Here is a 12,087-nt window from a genome sequence, read left to right as displayed (position 1 = left end):
AAATGTCTACAATACTTTTACAACCTTTGTTTTGAATACAAATTCCGGTTTTAATTTCATAGATATACATCAAATCTATAAAATGCCATTTAATGTGGAACAAATCAATAACGTTTTCACTGATTATGACAGAAAACTCTAACTAGGTATGATTCCTTCTATAAATGTCTAGCATACTATTACATCTTTCTTTTGTTGGAAAAATTCCAGTTTTGATTTGATAGAAATATATAATGCCATTTAAAGTGGTTTAAATCAATAACTAAATCACTGTTTGTCACAGAATCATCAAACTAGGTTTGATTTATTCTATAAATGTCTAGTATACTTTTACAACCTTAGCTTTGAGTAAACATTCCAGTTCTGATTTGATAGAAATACATAACATCTCTAAAATGCCATTTAAACCAATATATATCAATAACGTTTTCACTGATTATGACAGAAAAATCTAACTCAGAATGATTTATTCTATGTATGTCTAGCATACTTTTACAACCTTTGTTTTTTTTTTTTTATTTATTTCATCTTTATTTAACAAGGTAGGCTAGTTGAGAACAAGTTCTCATTTACTTCTGCGACCTGGCCAAGATAAAGCAAAGCAGTGTGACACAAACAACAACACAGAGTTACACAAGGAATAAACAAAACATACAGTCAATAACACAATAGAAAAAAGTCTATACACAGTGTGTGCAAATTAGGTAAGATAAAGGAGGTAAGGCAATAAATAGACCATAGTGGCAAAATAATTACAATTTAGCAATTTAACACCTGAGTGATAGAGACTGGAGTGATAGATGTGCAGAAGATGAATGTGCAAGTAGAGATACTGGGGTGCAAAGGAGCAAAAAAATAATAATAACAGTTTGGGAATGAGGTAGTTGGATGGGCTATTTACAGATGGACTATGTACAGGTGCAGTGATCTGTGAGCTGCTCTGACAGCTGGTGCTTAAAGTTAGTGAGGGAGATATGAGTCTCCAGCTTCAGTGATTTTTGCAATTCGTTCCAGTCATTGGCAGCAGAGAACTGGAAGGAGAGGTGGCCAAAGGGGGAATTGGCTTTGGAGGTGACCAGTGAGATATACCTGCTGGAGCGCATGCTACGGGTAGATGATGCTATGGTGACCAGTGAGCTGAGATAAGGCGGGGCTTTACCTAGCAAAGACTTATAGATGACCTGGAGCCAGTGGGTTTGGCGACAAATAGGAAGCGAGGGCCAGCCAACGAGAGCATACAGGTCGAAGTGGTGGGTAGTATATGGGGCTTTGGTGACCAAACGGATGGCACTGTGATAGACTGTATCCAATTTGCTGAGTAGAGTGTTGGAGGCTATTTTGTAAATGACATCGCCGAAGTCAAGGATCGGTAGGATAGTCAGTTTTACGAGGGTATGTTTGGCAGCATGAGTGAAGGATGCTTTGTTGCAAAATAGAAAGTTGATTCTAGATTTAATTTTGGATTGGAGATGCTTAATGTGAGCCTGGAAGGAGAGTTTACAGTCTAGCCAGACACCTATGTATTTGTAATGTCCACATATTCTAAGTCAGAACCATCCAGAGTAGTGATGCTGGACGGGCGGGCAGGTGCTGGTTGCGATCGGTTAAAGAGCATGCATTTAGTTTTACTTGCATTTAAGAGCAGTTGGAGGCCACGGAAAGAGAGTTGTATGGCATTGAAGCTCGTCTGGAGGTGTCCAAAGAAGGGCCAGAGGTATACATCATGGTTTTGAGGAAAAATGCTATTTTTGACTTAATAGAAATACATAAAATCTATAAGATTTTTCAAAAAAGTTTATTTGTCACGTGCGCCGAATACAACATCTGTAGACCTTACATTGAAAAGCTTACTTACAAGCTCTAACCAATGGTGGGGGAAAAAAAGGTATGTGTGTGTGTGTGTGTGTGTGTGTGTGTGTGTGTGTGTGTGTGTGTGTGTGTGTGTGTGTGTGTGTGTGTGTGTGTGTGTGTAAGTAAAGAAATAAAACAACAGCAAAAAGACATTTGAAAAAAGAGTAGCAAGGCTATATACAGACACCGGTTAGTCAGGCTTATTGAGGTAGTATGTACATGTAGGTATTGTTAAAGTGACTATGCATATGTGATGAACAGAGAGTAGCAGAAGCGTAAAAAGAGGGGTTGGCGGGTGGTGGGACACAATGCAGATAGCCCGGTTAGCCAATGTGCGGGAGCACTGGTTGGTCTGGCCATTTAGGTAGTATGTACATGAATGTATAGTGAAAGTGACTATGCATATAAGATAAACAGAGTAGCAGCAGCGTAAAAGAGGGGTTGGGGGGTGGGCACACAATGCAAATAGTGTTCAGGAGTCTTATGGCTTGGGGGTAAAAACTGTTGAGAAGCCTTTTTGTCCTAGACTTGGCACTCCGGCACCGCTTTCCATGCGATAGTAGAGAGAAGACCTTTCTTGGTTAGAGCCAGTTTGCGCTGTTCTGTGAAGGTAGTAGTACACAGCAGTGTGCGAGATCTTCAGTTTCTTGGCAATTTCACTCATGGAATAGCCTTTATTTCTCAGAACAAGAATAGACTGACAAGTTTCAGAAGAAAGTTTTTTGTTTCTGGCCATTTTGAGCCTGTAATCGAACTCACAAATGCTGATGCTCCAGATACTCAACTAGTCTAAAGAAGGCCAGTTTTATTGCTTCTTTAATCAGGACAACAGTTTTCAGCTGTGCTAACATAATTGCAAAAGGGTTTTCTAATGATCAATTAGCCTTTTAAAATTATAAACTTGGATTAGCTAACCCAACGTGCCATTGGGACACAGGAGTGATGGTTGCTGATAATGGACCTCTGTATGCCTATGTAGACGTTCCATAAAAAATCTGCAGTTTCCAGCTCTAATAGTAATTTACAACATTAACAAAGTCTACACTGTATTTCTGATCAATTTGATGTTATTTTAAATGTACAAAAAAATAGCTTTTCTTTCAAAAACAATTACATTATTAAGTGACCCCATACTTTTGAACGGTAGTGTATGTTATGGTTCACTCTTAGTTTTCCTTATCTCCACTGTGAAGATGTCCATGTTGATCCTCTTGGTTGTCTTGGTCCTCTTGATCCATCCACCTGTCTTCTTTGTTAGTCAGGCCTGACCCCTTCATCCCATAGTTTTTTCCTGTAATCTAATTTAATATGACTGAAGATGCAGAATTTTACGCCAGGCCCCTTCTAATAGGGTATAACAGACTCGTTAGAACTTTTACCACACGCCCTCAAGACAGACTACATACCCTCTATCTAATCAAAACTGGAATTTTTACTCAAAACAAAAGTTGTATGCTAGATATTTATAGAATAAATCATATCTAGTTTGATGTTTCTGTGACAAACGGTGAATTTGTTATTGATTTATACCGCTTTAAATTGTATTTGAAAGATTTTATGTGTTTCCATCAAATCAAAACTGGAATTTTTATTCAAAACAAATATTGTACAAGTATGCTAGGCATTTATAGAATAAACCATCTATTTTTGTATGTTTCTGTGACAATCGATGAATTAGTTATTGATTTTTACAATTTTAAATGAATTTTGACTAATGTCTGTTGAATGTCTCTTGAATGTCTAATGAAAGTCTGAACATGTGAATATAAAACCAACTTTATCTCGGTCTAATTGACAGCAAGAACAATTTGTTTTGTTATTAGGTCCACCATCTGTGTATAGACCTATTACCAATAGAGGCCACTGTTAAAATATATTACCGTTTATTTCCATAAATGATTAGGCGAACATAATTTTTTTTTACAGTAGTCCAATAACAAGGAATGGGGTGAATGTTGGTCAAAATGGGGAGGCTGAATAGGCAGACAGATGGGTCAAGCATTGGGTCAAGCAGCAGACCCTGGCACCACACACCACTTTAAATGAAGCACCAGGAAGATACTGAGCTGCTGACTAGTCAGCTAACAACCACACTAAACCAGTTGTAGGCCTGTCCTGATTCTCAAGAGGAGTTGTGCCAGATGCAAGATGAGACATCAATGAAGTAGAATACAAAATGACTGGGGAAATACTAGGCATCATTTTTTATTAACTCTGCAACTCTTTCAACTATTGATTTTTTTCACAATTGCCACCAGTTTGGTGGCAAAACACTAACAGCACAGACATAGTAAAATAAATGAAAGTGTGTAAAAAAAAAAATATAAAAGCATATTTTGTGCTGAAACCCTTATATAAAGACCAATGGTATTGACTAAGTTTATGGTAAAAAATGGTCTTATTTTATTATTTTATATATTTTACATGTGATAAGGCCACACAGAGGTCTAGATATAATTAGATGCCTGTGATAATCTGAAGTACCCAAAAGGGCCACATGATGTCTTTTGATAAATGACATAAAATCCTTGAAAGTTACCAAAATTCTGGTAGTTTACTGGTAAACTAAAGTTACCAGTAATATACCCTCACCCTGGAAACATGTATGCATAGGAATACAATTTATCTCCTTTGGTACATGAGAAGGAGGTGCCAGATGGTTGTCTGTAGAGGTACAGCAAACCACAGTTCTGGGGCAGTGTCCACAATGTATGGCCACCTGACAGTCCAGCTCATAGGTCCCATATAGGGTAGACCCGTTGCAGTGGTGAATATCTGCTGTTAGTCCCAGTCTAAGTAGTGGGGTCTGCAATAGTGTCGTGTCATCACCCATCCCCCCTCCTACCAACACACACACACACACACACACACACACACACACACACACACACACACACACACACACACACACACACACACACACACACACACACACACACACACACACACACACACACACACACACACACACACACACACACACACACACACACACACACACGTTGCCTGCCCCTATACATAGCTCTCTTCAAGAATGCAGATGGCCATCAGCCATTATCTAGACTTGTCCTCCCTCGATGAGTGTTTTTTGATACAAAAGTATCAGATTCAGCTTCCTACTACTCTACTGTTAAATTGAGATTCAAATATATATCATTGTTACTCCAAAAGGCCTACTCAGTGAAGTGCAAAACAGTTACATATTTCATCACTGGGTGGCATTAATACACCATGCTTGCCTCCAGTCCATATAGCCATTATGTTAACAGTAAAATACTGTATCCTACATCAACATGTCCCTGGTGGGTAGGCTCAGCCTGAGGTTGTAGGCTAGATGAGGTGTGTGTCAGGTGCCACAGAGGTTATATTTTATTTAACTAGGCAAGTCAGTTAAGAACAAATTCTTATTTACAATGATGGCCTAGATACAGTGAGTTAACTGCCTTGTTCAGGGGCAGAACAACAGACTTTTACCTTGGCAGCTCGGGGATTCGATCTTGCAACCTTCCGGTTACTAGTCCAACGCTCTAACCACTAGCTACCTGCCACCCTATACATGGTCTTACTTCATTGCAGGTTTATGTTGTTGATAGTTGGAAACGGTTGGTTTTAATGTACCTGGTTCCAAAGAAAAGTTGGTGAAGCAAAATATAGGAACATGCACTACGGGTGGCTTGCACCTGTCGAGTGCAGGTAGAGTATACCCCAAGCCAGCTGGTGGCAGCAACACATCTTGTACCAATCTGCATGGCATTGTCTTTACACGAAGAAGAAAACGGTGGTTTCCGGTTGAGCAAGCAAGTGACGCAACCCACAGGATCAAAACAGGAAATATGCTGGCCAATTTCTCCTCAAAAACCAACTGCAGCTTTCTGCAGATTATCTCGACAATGCAAATAAAGTGTGTTATCCAGTATATACATCTTAAAAATGACCACATGGTCCAGCAAAACATCTTCTTTGGATGTACGTCGAGATAATACCCGCTGTTTTTGAAAGATAAAGAGGCTAGCTAGATTTCCAAGTCACTCTTGCTAGCTAGCTAGCTAGCACACTCACAGCTGGGTTGAAATGATCCAGGCATCATCCAGACGTATGGGCTGAATATTACCATATATAGGCCTGGTGACTGCGGTGCGACTAGAGTTGCAGACCACCCCTGCGCCTGAGAAATGTAAACTGACAGGCAGTCATTAACAGATCGAGGCCGGAAGAGGACAGTCAACAAAACAGATCACTTGACAACATTAGCTAGCTAACCCAACCACTAAACATGTCATCCGAACAAATAATCGTAATTGTCATGGATGACAAAACGTACAACGTCAACAAAGGCAAGTTGATAGAAAAAAGCGACTACTTCCGTGCACTGTACAGCTCTGGGATGCGCGAGTCCAGAGAGGATTCAGTGCAACTGCAGGGGCTGAGTGTGCCAGGGCTCGAGCTGGTCCTGGAGTTTATCAACACCTCCAAAGTGAAAGTAGTCAACGAGACCCTGGAAGACCTGATTGAGACTGCATCTTTTTTGCAAGTCACTTCTATCCTAAAACTCCTTTCGTCTGAAATTCGACAAGAGAATTGTGTGGAACTATACAGCCTATCTGAAGTATATGGAACTCATGATCTACACAATGCTTGTCTCAGATATATGAGCTGTCACTACCACCCGATGCTGCGGAGACCAGAGTTCAGCGACTTACCTGCTGCCCTGCGCAACCAGGTTAGAGAGATGCGTATGAAAGGCACAGCCACTCTGGTGGCTATCGGACTCTTCACCTGTTTGGCTCTGGACCTACCAGACCAGGACGAGCCCTGGTCCATGCTGAGGTATGGGGAAGTGGAGCAGCGTTGGAAGCCGCTCGCTAACAACCTGCCCTCTGACATGGTCAATGTGAGAGGCTACGGCTCAGCCGTGTTGGACAACTACCTGTTCATTGTCGGTGGGTACAGAATGACCAGCCAGGAGATCTCAGCGGCACACTGCTACAACCCCTGTAGAAATGAATGGAACCAGGTAGCCCCCCTGAACCAGAAGAGGTCAGTACAGGTCAGCTATATGAATAGATCTCTATGCAGTCTGTCGATGTCTTGATCTTCAATCTGTTTTGATGATGAGCCAGCAAACTACATAGGCTACAGTGTGTCTCCGTCCTGTAATGTTGTTGTATATCCGTCTCTCCTCCGGTCAGGTCCAACTTCAAGCTGTTGGCTGTACGAGGGAAGCTGTATGCAGTGGGAGGCCAGTGTCAGGGCACTGTGGAGTGCTACAGCCCTGAGCAGGACTGGTGGACCTGTGTGTCGTCACTACCCGACCCCCTGGCAGAGTTCTCTGCCTGCGAGTGCCAGGGCATGATCTACGTCATGGGAGGATATACTGCCAGAGGTTAGTGGGGGTGATTTTCATTCCCAGCAGAAGTGAGAACATTTTCTAAAATGTCCAATGTATATACACAGTAGACATAAAGAACTATAGGCTACACAAATAGTGCTTGTTCATTTGACAAAATATCAACTGGTTGATATTTTAACAAATGCTGTTTGTTTTTTCTCTCTTATCTATTAGACAGGAATACTAGCGTACTACGCTACTGCCCCACCTCTGACAGTTGGACAGTGTTCCGCTCCTGCTCGGCCCACGTGCGTAAGCAGCAGATGCTCTCGGTGGAAGATACCATCTACCTGGTGGGGGGGTACACCCACGAGCTGGAGCCGGGTCCGGGGCGGCGGGCCAGCCAGACGGAGGACATGCTGACAGTGCAGTCTTACAATGTGACCACAGGGGAGTGGCTCCACCTGAAGGACAACACCTCCAAGTCGGGCCTGAACCTCACGTGTACACTGCACAACGACGGGGTCTATATTATGTCGCGCGACGTCAGCCTGCCCACCAGCCTGGAGCACCGCGTCTTCCTCAAGTACAACATCTTCTCAGATGCCTGGGAGGCCTTCAGACGCTTCCCCGCGCTGGGCCAGAATATGCTACTCTGCTCCCTCTATCTGCCCAACGTTCTGTGAGCGTTGCGGATGGAATGTAAGGATGTTTAGTTGATGGCAGTGGTCGTACAGTCCAGAGACTACATCATATGCCACAAGAGGCTTGTTTGTGCGTGCTGCGGCTACATAGCTCCCATGAAGAGAAGTGGTATCGGTAGAGCTGTAGATGGCTGCAGTAGGACACAGCGTGGCCACATCCCTGTTGGTGGGGCAAAATTTTTACATTATTTAAACCTTAAAGTAGCTACCAGCACAGGCAAAGCAACAGTCACGCGTTGCGGGTCAATGTCTATGTTAGCATAGCAGCATTGGGCTACTATCGAGATCCATTTTCGGATTCTTTGATTAGAAGTAGACTTGAATCATAAAGAACATTCCCTATTGTTTACACTGCACATAAAAAAAATCTTCATCTTAGTGTTCACTACAAACCTTAAACGCTAATGCAAATTGCTAATAGATGTAATACATGTCATATTGGATATTGAAGAAAGTTTGTAGCCAAGAAGTGGCTTTGGTTTTACACTGCCGGTTTTGCATGGGAGATTGAAGAACTGAAATAAAATGCTAAGCTGATGCCGGACCACAATTAATACTGTAACTAAACAAATATTTTAACTCTTCAGTGTGAAAAAAAATGGTAGAATCATGAATGGATGAAATTGTGTAATTCATTGACTTGATTTAACTTATGAACATTGTTTAGAAAACAAATGCTAAGCTCAGCAGCAGTACAGTTCAATGAAATGGATAAGGAACGTGCCTTCTCCCTCACCTGGGGGGATTTTGTACAGATGAACAAGAGTTGAATTGTAAGTGACCAACCAAAACTGTGTTTTTTCCTCCCATTTCCCTGTTGAATTATCAGGAAAGAGCTTTCATTAGGCATTAGGGTACGTTAAGAACAAATTGATGAAAGACAATGAAAATGTAGTTTGGGTTCAAATGTAGACTCAGCGATATGAAGCAGAAAAGTAAACAACATAGTGGTTCAATTTCCACAACTAAGAAGCGTAGGAGCGTGAGGCTCGACTTCTCAGCTATTTGGTGCCCTGGCTACCACGCTGTGAACAGGGTGACGTGAACCCGTGCACAGATACTGTGTGTGACTGTCGCTCATCTCAATATCTCTGGCGCTGTTTTCGGCCATGTAACTTCGCTGAGTCTACCTTTAATTAAAGGGGATTTACAAACCTTTTCTGTGGAGATGGCTTGTATGAACACAGTCTTTCTGCTGATAATACAACTACGTTGTTTGGCTTCTAAAGATGTGTTGGAGTTTGATGAAGGTACTGTATATTGTTTTGTCACCTCTGGTTTTGTTCTGACAGATGCCTTGGACTTTGACTTAGAAGAATAAAGAAAATATTCAGGGAGTAGGTGTTCTGTTTAATTGTAAAAACATTGAAACCATGCATTCAGTGATTATGCCTTTTTAGAAGTTGCCTTTTCATCTCTGCAAGTGAAGCTACATAAAATACTTTGAATCACATCTAAACTTTCATAGTCTGGCCATATTAAGGCCTTAAGGATAATTTAGTTATCTTTCGTCCCTGTCTTCGGTTTGGTCCTTGCTTCTGTACATCCAGGTACTTTGTCCTCTCTTTTTTTATGTAGGGGGAACTAACAGCCTTTCTCCTGAAATGATTCCCCTCTTTCCCTTTGTAAGCAGAACTAGCGTCCTCTATTCCTAAATTATTCCTCTCTTCACATTTGTAGGCAAAACTAGTGGCCTCTTCCTGAACTATTGCTGTATTTTCTTTTGTAGGTGGGACTAGGGTCCTCTCTTCCTAAACTATTCTGCTCTTCCCATTCGTTGGTGGAACTAGTTTCCTCTCTATCTAAATCATTCATCTCTTCCCATGTGTAGGTGGAACTGGCATTCTCTCTAAACTATTCCCCTTGTCCCATTTGTCGTCAAAACGAGTGACATCTTTTACAAAACTATTCCCCTCTTCCCATTTGGAAGCGGGACTAGCTTCCTCTCTTTCTAAACTATTCTCTTCTAACATTTTGGAGGCGGTACTAGCTTCCTCTGTTCCTGAAGGATCTTTTGCCTTGAGGATGTCCACATCGACAGAGAAAACAAACTGCTCATAAGCAGTGTAATCGGTGATATTACACCTTCCCAGTATATCAGCTGCATCATCAGTCTGTCTGATTGGGGAGAAAGCCCTTATAAACTCTAGGCCTCCATAGTTCACAGAGGTCCACTCCTTCCCTGGGAAGTCTGGCACAAAGGACCCGTCACAGAGGAACCAGTCAGTGATACTGCTGCTCTCGCTATCCCCTTGAGAGCCATGGAACTGGCCCTCAGGAAGAGGCACATTGGTCAGGGGAATAGTGGAATGTTCCAGAGAGACTCTGTCCCATGTCTGCTTTCTGGGATCCAGGGTTGGTCTAGCTGGAGGGCTATAGTCCAGGGGTAGAGGGTCTGTCTGGAGGTAGGCAAGGTGGAGGAGACCCAGGGCATAAGGATGGCCTGTGAGACGGTAGTGGAGGTCTGGGATGCTGAGGGCCACACACTGCAGGTTTTGCTGTGTCAGAGGCTTCTCCTCTGTATTGGTCAGTCGCACTGTCACTGTGTATGTTGAGTTGGAGTATGTTTCCTTCATGAAATCTGCCCAATCATGAAACAAAGAATGGAACTATGAAATAGTTTGAAATAACTCTGACAAATAATAATAAATTGGTGGCTATTTCACAATTTACATAAAAAAACAATATTTACCTAAATTGAAGGCAGGATCGTCTTCTGCATAGAATGTCAGCTTCATAAGATATTTCTCTGAATAGGGCTGAACTACCTCCATGTCTTGCAGTGAATCAACACTTTGCTTATTTGAATTAAAACAATATTTTTTATACACTCTTGGTTTGTAATGTCTCTATGGAAACAATCATTTGGAAATCATTCTGAATTCTATTGGAATGGCCCTGCACATAAGTAGAATTCTAAAATAGTGGCCATTAAAACATCTGGAATTTTCTGCTTCCTTTGAGATTTGAATCTACAACATTTGTGCAACTATGTTTACTATTCTACACAGCTGCAAATCAATGCTAAAAGCATTTTGCATCCCCACCAAACACCGATTTAGATTACATTTCTCTTAAACTACATAAAGAAAACTAGCTTGGTCTCAGATTTGTTTATGCTTTTTGGCATTGTAGATAATTCCATAAGGAGTTGGCAAGAGAGCAAAAACAGACTGGTGCCAAGGCAAAAATACAACCTTTTTATTTCAGCTATGCAAATGGCAGTGTGAGAGCTGCACATCTTCAACAAAAACCCCATGTAACAATCCACCAGGGTTAAAGAAAAATATCACCAGAAGGGGGCAGTATATCCCTGTCTGAGTAAATAGATTTTCAATACAATCCATTTCCAATCAATCACCTTGGGAAGTCCAACAGTCTCATAAATAAACACCGGTAAACAGGTTAATTGCATGTGTGAAAACAATATTCTGTGCACAGAGACATTTTTAAGGACATTATACTCTGTTTGACATGTAAATGTTGAGTACATGAAACATGGATGAGGCATGAGTAAATGTACACGTATTGCGTTAGGCTACATGCATTCTTGCAGCACCAGAGAAATGTTGTTTATGACTTAACCTGCTTAGCCCAAGGTCAAAAGCAATGAGTTGCAAAATATATATTACGCTTTTAATAGGTTCTATTACACCGATGCTCATTGAGAGATTGATTTTTTCCCCTTTTGATAATTATATGTACATGAGGTTATACTTATATAAATGAGGGGGGTCTGAACTGAAGGGGTTTGTCAATCTCATGCTGGAGCCTGTTCATTTATTCATGGAGCTTGATTGAGTGGAGATCAATGCTGGGGAAACCACATCAATCACACACACCAATCACACACATCAATCACACGCACCAATCACACACACCAATCACACACACCAATCACAGACACCAATCACAGACACCAATCACAGACACCAATCACAGACACCAATCACAGACACAACCGTAGCATAGGTGCCAGAACCACTGAAAACCCAGGGGAACCAAATGACAACTGGTTAGAACTCAGCTAAATACACATATAGCTGACAGAGTGGATCCCTCAATGTGTTATCCATCACATAGAACTACTACTGTACAGGAGTTAGAATCTCTATTGGTTGACGGCATTATAACATGTTACATCTCTGATGTGCTTTAGATGTGGCTCGGTGCACGGCGGAAGGACATTCAGGGGAAAAGCTC

The 12,087-nt window shown here is 41.6% G+C and overlaps 1 protein-coding gene across 1 annotated transcript; it reads left to right on the top strand.

Moving 5' to 3' along the window:
* Window positions 1-5,572: 5,572 nt before the first annotated feature.
* LOC135514967 (kelch-like protein 42) lies at window positions 5,573-9,221 on the top strand. The gene is made up of 3 exons (XM_064938731.1): window positions 5,573-6,888; window positions 7,041-7,234; window positions 7,415-9,221. Exons 1-3 carry the CDS (start codon window positions 6,125-6,127, stop codon window positions 7,864-7,866), a joined length of 1,410 nt encoding a protein of 469 aa, XP_064794803.1. The 5' UTR covers window positions 5,573-6,124; the 3' UTR covers window positions 7,867-9,221.
* The last annotated feature ends 2,866 nt before the right edge of the window (window positions 9,222-12,087 follow it).

This window comes from Oncorhynchus masou, chromosome 26 (assembly GCF_036934945.1).
Source record: "Oncorhynchus masou masou isolate Uvic2021 chromosome 26, UVic_Omas_1.1, whole genome shotgun sequence".
Lineage (NCBI taxonomy): Eukaryota > Metazoa > Chordata > Actinopteri > Salmoniformes > Salmonidae > Oncorhynchus > Oncorhynchus masou.
This window is presented reverse-complemented; position numbering and strand designations above follow the sequence as displayed.

Bases quoted from the DNA above. Each gene is read 5' to 3' on its own strand.
- LOC135514967 (XM_064938731.1), top strand. From the start codon at position 6,125: ATGTCATCCGAACAAATAATCGTAATTGTCATGGATGACAAAACGTAC. The intron at 6,889-7,040 runs GTCAGTACAGGT...TCCTCCGGTCAG, and splicing joins GCCCCCCTGAACCAGAAGAG to GTCCAACTTCAAGCTGTTGG. The intron at 7,235-7,414 runs GTTAGTGGGGGT...CTTATCTATTAG, and splicing joins GGGAGGATATACTGCCAGAG to ACAGGAATACTAGCGTACTA.